Source organism: Morone saxatilis, unplaced genomic scaffold (genome assembly GCF_004916995.1).
Source record: "Morone saxatilis isolate NCDOM2014 unplaced genomic scaffold, NCSU_SB_2.0 Contig3, whole genome shotgun sequence".
Lineage (NCBI taxonomy): Eukaryota > Metazoa > Chordata > Actinopteri > Moronidae > Morone > Morone saxatilis.
This window is the reverse complement of record NW_023339873.1, coordinates 13,230,728-13,241,110: the sequence shown is the minus strand read 5'-3', so window position 1 is coordinate 13,241,110 and position 10,383 is coordinate 13,230,728. Positions and strand designations below refer to the sequence as shown.

Here is a 10,383-nt window from a genome sequence, read left to right as displayed (position 1 = left end):
ACATACACAGACTCATAACAATTGTGTGTCTCTCTTCCTTTTCTTTCGCTTACACACACATACTAACATGCCTGTGCATATTCATTACATGCATGCACAAAATCTGCTGTATCATGTATTTGCACATCTGTATAGACACATTTGCATTACTTCTCCTTTGGAGCATCACTAATTATCACACAGCACAGCACACAGGACACATTCAACCTTGATATCACTAACACCAATGTCAAAATCTTACAGTGCATCATGTGTCCCTGTGTTGACACTGTAAGATCATTACAGCCTCAGTAGGACTGATGGTGTGCATGCTGCTAAATGAGTTATTGGACGCAGCTCTAATATACAGTAACAGTGTTATTAGACAGCTCACATTGTTAAAAATACTTTAATATCCAGCTCATGTCTTTCCCATTGTGTGGGGACTATGTTTTGGCACTCTGTAGCCAGGCCAAAGTCTTTGCAGGTTACATACTGGGGTGCTTTACAAGGCCTTGCTACAAAGGCAAGGCTATAATTTTAATTCTGTGTAATAGTGCCTGAAGGAATGTTCCTCATGTCCAAACAAAGCCTTTACTTCAGAACTTTGGAACGTGTGGCATGATGTTGACCAGACCAATGCTGCTGCAAGGAGATCAGTATTACTTGTTTTGACAGCCCATGACATCATGCATACACACAACTGGGAATACTGTTGGAAATGAATTATTTAATACTTAACCATGTCCCTTGGTTGTTTTTTACAGATTGCAGAACTCTTCATCACGGAAAAGAATTGTATCCTTTACTAACTGAGGGAAAAGTCTCACATCTGACACTTTTACTTTCGCCATCCCTTCAGGATGCTATGTGTTAGCAAGCAGGCTAACTATAAAACTAGCATTCTGTATTTGTGTGGAAAGGATTGTCAGTGGTGGAAAGGCATGGCAAATTCCACCACAATGGAGGCTGTAGACCCTTTATAGAAAGCAGTGTAAACTGAGGGGGATGAGTGGATGTCTTTGGGCGAGTTCATAATAACACATTTGTCCCAGAATGCCATACGTATTGTGTGTCACCCAGGCTGTGTGTCTGCCTCATAAGAGGATTTGTAGGCTCTTATCTCTGCACAACAGAGTGGAAGAGCACTAATTAACCTGTATCTTCACTGACTAGCCTGTGCATCGCCACTTCACTGCTCCTATAAACTATAGCAGTATAGGACATAGAGATAATAGAGAGGTGTTACGTTTCAGGATATATTACCTCCATGGCTCTTCTCCCTGTTACTGAGACAGTCCAACACTTAACTTGCCAGCTCAGGTTATCTACCTCAGCAAGGCTCTACCCTCACTGTCCATTTTCCAAAATAGGTCGATTTGCTGAGCTTCACTTCGTCAATAGCCATCAGTAGGCCCCTTCTCACCATGAAAAGGTATCTACTTAAGAGGGTCGTCTACCATGACAGGGTTAAGTCTTTTGACATACAGTACATTATTACATAACATCATCAATAGTAATGGTGTTGTGTAATGTCAAACTGTGGTATTTTATGTGTGTTACCATGTTACATCATTTACATTTAGTGTAAGGTTACAGCCGTGACATGTAACATATATTGTTTAGTAGGTCAGCAGCAGAGATCAGTAATATCATTGTGTGCAGACATTAAAAGTATGTCGTAATTTTCCATCAAATGTTTCCGAGAGATGCTTAAATTTTTTTCTCAGTAGTTCTCATGAGCATCGTAGGAGCTGAAACAGTGATGATGTGGTCTTTGTGATGCAGTCCTCTAGGGAGCGGGGTGAAGGGTCAGTGTGCTCAAACTGGGAGAGGATGTGGGAACTTTGGAGTTTCACACAAATGTTTACGACAACAGAATGTATCTATGTTGTCGGTGTGACAAACAAAGCTGACTTTACATATTCAAAGCATCTTGAATTCATTCTGGTGCACTGGCCTTATTCCAGACAAATATACTGTATTAGGTGCAGTTAATAGTGATAGTGGCAGTGCCATGACCACTTAAAGCTTGATGCATTGTTATCAAAGCTGGCAGTTATCCACAAGTGACCTTTGTCCCGAGCCAAAAGCTCTTTTGGCTGCTGATTGTTTACTGATACATGGTTCTTGGAACGTGTGCTGAACCAGACAATTTGATTTTAACCTCAAATAAAGGGGAATATCAGGTAAACAAAAAATCTGGGTATATCCTGTATTTACATTTTTGGAATGGATATGCAGTACAGACAAAGTAGTAATAGATAGGCACAGGGAGTCTAAGAATCAAGCTAATCAATATATTAGTCACATGATATTTAATTCTAGAGGATATCCCAGATTCCTACCGGCTAGAGTTAGGCGTTAGGCATACTTCATGAGTTTATTTCAGCACACTCTTGGAGTTATGTGGCGCGTGTGATCAGATGTGCCTTTGAAGGTGCCAGTGTTAATGCAAGTTCTTGTCGAGTTTTGGAGTGCAGTCCAATTACCAGTTCAGGGGAGGTGTGTGTGTGTGTAGATGTGTAAAGTGGAACACACATTCCCCGGAGAGGATTGTGTGAGGTTCCTGTTGTGGCGTTGTTGTGGTCCAGCCGGGCTAAAAATAGCAGGCAGAAGTAGTGTTCTGACCTTTGATGGTGGCTATTCCCCTAATCCTCCCTCCCAGATGGTCCACCTCAAACTCACCTCGTTCCCAAGTGACTCCCAGGAGCTGGGACTGGTATACTGCAATTCTAATCATCCTTTAAGATACCTTGCTCAAAACGTCAAAACAAATTAGTTGTATTTAGTGCAATAATAATGTAAAATGTTGGGTTTTTTATAACAAGTTATTACTATATTATTTACTATATTGTACATTAAATTATTCAGATGTGCATGCACTAATAGCTTTTCTACATCCACCCCTCACCACCATCTTTTCTGGTATATTGTGATGCTCAGAAGGAAGTATTTTTAATTTTTAATCTTTCTGTTTGATAACAGTCCTTTCTTTTTGTGGACCACATGTACAATCGGATTTTAACAGTACTGTTTTAACAGTACTGTGTCATGGTTTTCCTTCATTCTCCTGGTGACAAAGTGAAGGAAACCAGCTGTTGAGGTTTTTAAGTTCCTAGCTTAACTGTTCTTTAAAAGTGGAAACCAATTGCCCCTTTCTTTCCAACCTCAATATAAAAGTGGTAGATATGTAGTTTCATGTGATATATATTTAAGTATAATTGGCAAGTAGCGTCCCCACAATGATGAAAAGTGAAATACCCAGAATGTAATTTATAGCATTTTACACATGAGAGCTCTGGTGTTAAGTAGGACATTAGGCAGGCAGGGCTGTGTTTATTTTAAGCATTCTTTGTCCCATTGGTCTTTAAATTCACCTGACAAGCATCAGTGGTGTCATTTTACAGTGGGATGGACTCTCAGTAAGCAGAATGCTTTTGACAAAGGCTCTATTTTTAGGATGCTTTTTATAGAGATTCTTTTCATGGAAACAAAACTGGCTTTCAGATTAATCAAAGGGATTCTGTGCAAAACACAAGCACAAAGAATAACATTGAAATAGGACTGTAATATGATATAATACAATGAGGTCTAATCAGGTACATCTGCACTGTGATTTAGCAATTGAAATTGATTTTGCATCACAGTAGCTCCATTTGAAATGCTGTACAAAAAGCGCAAACAACAGCACAAAAAGATTGACACATACACCAGTAGTTGAAATCTGTGTAAAATCCAGACCTCAATATCAACAATCTGCTTTGTATTACTACACATTCTGTTTGCCTGGAGGGGTCATTCTCCAGAGAGGTGGGAAAAAAACCAAAAAACAGTGTGTTGAGCTGGGCAACAAGGCTGTTTTTAACTTCAACAACCCACTAATCCTGCTGACAACTAAGACTGATCCTTCACCCATATTAACAGATGGGAAGGCCCTCCAGTTCATCCAGGCTGAAAAAATGTTCTATGAGGTGGCACTGATCGAGCTCACGGCTCTTCAGGGGAGCACAGGCAAGTACTTTTGGTACTTTTTCTACTTTTAATATTGGTAATGTTTATTTATTTATTACTTATTTACTATTTCTTAGGAAGTTTCCTGGAAAAACATGCCATTTGTTACTAATTATAAAAGCAAGTTTATTTTTATAAATGAATATGTAAAATGTGGCATTTGTTAACAGGTAGGTATATAATTCTGCATACATGAGTTTTCAAATATAAATTGAGGATTAAAATGAATATTTGCTTCAGTTTAACTAAATTCCTCTGGGAACCAACAATTGTTTGAACTCAAAACAGCTAAAAACTCTCTCTCTCTGTTTTCTTTATAATAAGTACCAAATGATATAGTTGGATCTATGTGAAACAAATCAAGAAATTATCAGGAAAGAACAAACCCATAAATAAAGCTTACCTGTTTTTCCTTAACTTTAGGTCAATAGGAAAAAATGGGAAGGGTGATGCAAAAATGTGTGGAAAAAAATGTTATTTTTCATGTAATTTTATGCTATTAGCGAAGGAGCAGATCAGAAACGGTTCAATTGCTGCATGACAGTGTGTGTTTGTAGTAGACAGCTCTCCAAAGTGACTCACGTGTCACCTGCATCTAAAAACTAACCTACAAATATAGATGATTACACAATGTGTTTCTGTAACACCCCCAAAACTCTATTCTGTTAACTCATTAAGGCAATATGTAATGACGTCCATCTTTGTTTACAATATACCTGCTTGAGCTTTAAGCGAGCACATTCACAGCAAGGCCACTCATTCATCACTGCTCCAGACGTCTGCCTCTTCCTCTGTGTCTGCTGCTGAGGCAGCAGCGCAGTGTAGCGTGCTGGGCACATTGGAGGAGATCGGGGACAGACATAGTAGAAGACAAATGGCCACACTTTGCTCATTAGGAGTTGTGTGTCCCTACACTATACTGAAGCTCCTGATTCAGCACTCACTTGGATTGAATGCTGGACTTCTCCAGAGGCAGAGCTGGCACTATAGCTGTGGCTCACAACCTTTCTTTGTCTCTCCAGTGGCTTTTTCAAATGTACCCCACTCAGTAATTCTCCACTGACTGCTGACATAATTGTCATTTTGTGGTTTTTGTAATGCAAACACCTGTTACAATGATTTATTTGCACTGACTCATGGCATGGATTATAAGCTAAATTCATTTCCACCTCCACTTTTGTATGTGTGTGTACAGTACATTCTGTATGTTTGTGGTTTGTCACCGTGTGCATGTGTGTGTTCCTGTGGGCGTGGTGAGTGTGTTGTTTGACTCCCTTATCCACTCTGTCCTGCCCTTATCTCTGCTCTCGTGTCTCCAGTCCTCAGTTGGCTCCACTCTGCTGTTCAGGCTTAAAGTCCGCAGCAGTGCCAGACAGCCTGATAGCCAGACATCCAGGCTTTTTTGGGGCTTTATTTTTCAAACTCTGTGCAGTGGTAGAGAGGTAACGGGAGCAAAGGACAGTGAGGACAGAGGAACAGATAGACAAGCAGAGGAAAGACTGAGTGGTTTGTTGGCAGCCGGTTGACTGTGATTCCATGCCCTGTGTCTGTGTAACAGGGCCTCAGGAGGAGGCTACGCTGGGCTCCGCAGGATGGACAACACCAGAGGAGCTTTCGGAGCAGGCCTCCCAGGCACAGCACCTCGAACGGCTGGCCCAACTGTGCATCATGAGCAAACAGTAGGTAAAACTGTGTCCTGCTGTAGCGGCTGTTGTGGTGTAATTAATGGAGCATTACATGTTCTGTGAGTTTAAGGGCTCAGTGGACAAAGTCACTTGTATAGCTGTTTTATCACCAGCTGTATAGTTTTTTTATATATATATATATATATATATATAATATTTATGTATATACACATATAGTGCTGATGATTATTCACTTGTAATAACACAAGCAGTAGATTTGCATTTGTTTCTGTTATCAGTTTTATTACACAAGCAGCAGCTTGGAGCAATAAAAAGCTCATTTGTTTATAAAGTAAAACCCTCGGCTTAATTTAAAAAATCAGCCTGAAATAATCTTGAGATAAATAATTTACTCCAAGACACCGAAATTAATATTCGGCTTGCTGGAATAAATTTGTGTGACAGTTTTGTAAAAAACACCTTCAGGAATTATTCACTTTTATTGTTGCTTTATTAACAGTTCATACTTATGTGTCATGTATGAAAGGTCAGGACAGTCATTGATGCTCTTACTTTTTCACCCTGAATGGCAAAAAGCGAATGCACATCCATGTCCACTTGCACGTACCACTTTGGAATGGAAATTTTTGAACTAGAAAAACTCCAGCTCCAAGTCTTTTTAGCAAGAGTTGAATTTCCCTGTAGATGTGGAGAAAAAAGACACCGCACTCTACGTGAGTGTTACAGGAGGAACACCTTAACTAGATCTGGTGGCTCCTGTTGCAGGGGTACTTTGTTCGGCCATAGCATGCACCCATTTTCTGTGCCTCTGTTGTCGTTGTTTGGATTAGGCCATTTAACCTGATTGCCAGAGAGGGTGACAGGAGGTGGAAGCTTTGCGCGGCCGAAGGCTGGTCACGGTGCTTCATTAATGCAAGGAGCATACAGTAGTTAAACTTAAATGAGATTGTACTGATTGTGCATGACTCTACCCAGAGGCTTGGGTGTCTGGCTAAGCAGGAATTTGATTCTGCTCTTTGATCCTTTCTTGCGTACCTACACCATAAGCCTAAGCCCCAGTTTTTTTCTTTATTGTCAACAGGAATTTGTAATACTTGCTGAATCTTTCAGCAATGTCGTAGGAAGTCCTTTGGGCTGGTGAAGGGCTTTTCTGTCTTTGCCGATCATATGTCCCCTGAAAAGGACCTTCTAAAGCAGTGCAAACTGACACCTGGCCATTACTAATTGAAGGGAAGTGTTCTTTTGAACAGCGAAGCTGACATCTGTCACACTAAACAGAGCTTGCTCTACATCTATAGGCACACGTGAGGGTGTGAGGGTGATGAATGTCCTTGAGTGAATATGAGTGGAACAGCTGGCAGATCCTCTATGTACGACATAATGTTCCCCTAGCTTAGCACTAAACAGAAGAGTGGTGGAAGGGCACAAGTTAGTAAACCAACCTGTAAGCGCCATGCCCCTTTTGTAATTCACCCTGGAGAATAAAAAGAGGCAGTCAGTACTGGCAGAAATAGAAGGTTTCCACTTCCTCCATGAGGCGCCTGAGCACCTGCAGCCCTGCTCTCTGTGTCTAATCACAGCACACGCATGTTTAGATTTCTCATGCTGCTGTGAAACAGATACACAGAACAGATACTCGTCTGACAGTGTAGCATGGGTCACTACATTTAAATAAGGTCAGGCATTGTTGTTGTCTTTGAAAATATTTCTATTTAAATGGAAGAATGTACAGTAGATCTGATAATAAGAGATAAATAGATCTGATAATTCACCAGTGACATCCATTTTCAATGAGAGACTTTGTTTTCAGCAGATATAAAATATTTTACTCCAGTGCCACAGAAAAAGTAGGTAGTTTATTTGTTTAATGGCACCTTTTTCCTGTCCTTTTCCTTGCAGACCTCATCTTGCTCTAGAATACAGCGGTAAGGTATGTCAGTTTCATTATTCTTTATATTTAGATCTATAGATTTACTTGATTGATACTTGATTATGAGTATTAACTTTACTTGAGTATTTCCATTTTATGCTACTTCACTGAATACTTTTACTCCGCCAATTAGGTCAATATTGTACTTTTCATTTTACTACATTTATTTGACACCTTTAGTTACTTTTCAGAGTCAGATTATTAAACCAAAATATAAATCAACTCTTTTTATTATTATTCAAATCTTTACCAGCTGAAACATTAATGCATCACTAATTATAATCCAGTGATACTGTATAATATATATTATCCTGAAATGAGCCATTCTGCTTTTACTTATTACTTATTTATGATAATGATAGATAATACTAAGGACAGGATACAGGATTTTTTAATTTTTTTAAGATTTGAGGATTTCTTTTACCACTGCAGTCCTGTGTCAACTTCAGATTCCCTGTCTATTAATTCATCTTTCAGGCCACAAAGATTCACCAGAGGGCCTTCGGTAATGACCACCCAATTACAGCCAGAAGCCTGGAGCTTATGGCCACCGTCTATGCTGAGATTGGCAAGACTGAATATTCAGGTAAAGACCCACCTGTGATAAATGGCACAGTAAACACTACTGTCATCCTGACACGATGTTACAACAAAGGGACTTACTGTACGTGGGTTAAAACAACAGTGGAGGACACCTCTCTCAGCAGTATATAATTTAACACTGTTAACATGCTGAAACATGAGGGTGGAGCCTTCGCTGTCTCACGAGGTATGACAATACCAGAACAGTGATGTTAATCTTAAAAACAAGTTATCTCCCTTCTGCTTTAGAGAGAACGCTGAGGGCATGGTCTAAAGCAAGTCAGTTAGCCTTTAAACTATGTCAAAATGTTAAATTAATAAACATTTGGAGTCATGTTGGACACAAGAGTGCTTTTATGCAGAGCAAAAAAGAACAGTAGCTTTGTGACAGTTTGAGGGCACAGTTCTGTTGTACAGGATGTATGCTTGGCTTGCATTAAGAGGGAACAACACTCTCTGCCCAACTCTGAACTCGGCACTATGTGAGAACTGCTGTGGTGTTAAAAGCAGTACGTAGAAACCAGGCTTGTTGTTGAGTCAGCTTTTAGAGGCAGTGGTGCTGAACATGGCCAGCTATAAAGACAGGAGTGTACAGCATTTAAAGACAAAGATTTACAGTACTCTTTGTTGTTCGCCTCAGATGGTCTTAAACATGTTTGGTGAAATGGTGAAGTGCAGGGTCAGTCGTAGTTGCTGTTGCAAATCAGGACACAATAGTCTCTGTGCACTTCTTGCAACCTTTTACCTCTGTATTGTACACAGAGAAATCCTCTGTGAACCACACTAAGAGGCTTAAACAGAGGCATGTTTACAGCTCTTGTCCCTTAGAAACCCCTGAGTACTTAGGGAATGTATGAAAATTATTTGAGTGGGGAGGGCAGTTTGCCATATGGTCCACATTTTTAAAAAAAACAAGACCTCCCTAGCTAGTTCAGTGGATCCTACCCAATAGTTTTCAGAATATCCACCAAATTCCACACAGGGACCAGCTCTGTGCAGCTTGGGGAAAAAAGGCTGAAATAAAAAAATTAAAAGACCTTTTCCTACTCTCCTTTAAGCAAAAGGATTTAAAAAATACACAGCCATCTTCCACGTTTGACCCCCTCTTCCCCCCTAATCATTTGATACAGTTTCTTAGGAAAGATTTTAACTGTCTATAAGTATGTGACTTCTGATTTTACTTTGAGTCAATTTTCATTAGGTGAGGTTTTTTAAATTAATTTGATCTTTTATTCAAGTTGTATTCACTTTTGTGTTTTTTACACATTTTGTAAGAAAATTCCCACATCAGTTTTATAAAGATTTAAAAGCATGTTCATTAACATATAAATGTCTGCCTGTCGGTCTACCTGTCTAGGCCTCTCTTTTAATCAACCATCTCCTATAGAAGCTATTCTAGTTGTAAATTACAGAGAACAGTAATAGATTGACTCATCAGTTGATTAAATCACATATTGGGGTAAAAAAACAAGTGAGCTGTTACTTGTACCGACTAACTCTACCTGGCACTGACACAGTTAAGTGTGTTTTCTCAGGCACATTTGCATGTTTAACTTTGTATATTTAACTTCGCCTCATTGTCTGTCTTCAGAGCAGACTGCTGATGCCTTTGTGAAGTAGCACTAGATCACTACTCATGGTCATGGTTCTCTTACTAGACTCCCTGGGTCAGTGTGTGTCTGCACTGTCCAAACGCTTCGCTGCTGCAGAGTCCATCCGAGACTCAACTGTCAACTGTCTTCCTCACTCCCACCGGGAGAAACACTCAGAGGTCCGCCACAGAAAGGACACCCACCACCAACAGGAGGACACACCGAAACCGAAGGTAGTGTTGACAACACATGCAGCCATCTTCAGCGGTGGATACGAGCAGTTTGTTTGCAAAAGATCTGTGCCTTCCAGCTGTTGTCTCCTGGTCTCTGAAATGTATCATACTTATCCTGAGCTGTATCTGATGCAGGTAACCAATGGCAAAGTCCCCACCTCCATTCTAAAGAGGCCAAGTCCCAACTATGGGTCAGACGCAGAACCAAACCACAGACGGAAAGGCGAACGGCGAGTTCGATTCAGGGAGCCAGAGACCACAGTACATGGTGAGAAAACAGTTTGTAAACAGTTTGCAACGAGTCGCAGACGACCACATGTGTTTGTACAACAAGAGAAAACAAGAGGGCCCTCAGCTCATATGTAAACAGCAGTGCATGCCTTACACTTAAAGGACAATTCCGGCGC

The 10,383-nt window shown here is 40.3% G+C and overlaps 1 protein-coding gene across 1 annotated transcript in view; it reads left to right on the top strand.

The window, feature by feature from the left end:
* Positions 1-10,383, top strand: part of cunh14orf180 (chromosome unknown C14orf180 homolog) — a gene marked incomplete at its 5' end in the record, with an annotated part of 13,306 nt that overhangs the window by 241 nt on the left and 2,682 nt on the right. Inside the window, 7 exon segments of the mRNA XM_035674649.1 lie at positions 747-777; positions 3,907-3,993; positions 5,552-5,672; positions 7,539-7,569; positions 8,047-8,155; positions 9,810-9,976; positions 10,112-10,244. Coding sequence (XP_035530542.1) covers positions 747-777; positions 3,907-3,993; positions 5,552-5,672; positions 7,539-7,569; positions 8,047-8,155; positions 9,810-9,976; positions 10,112-10,244 — 679 coding nt within the window.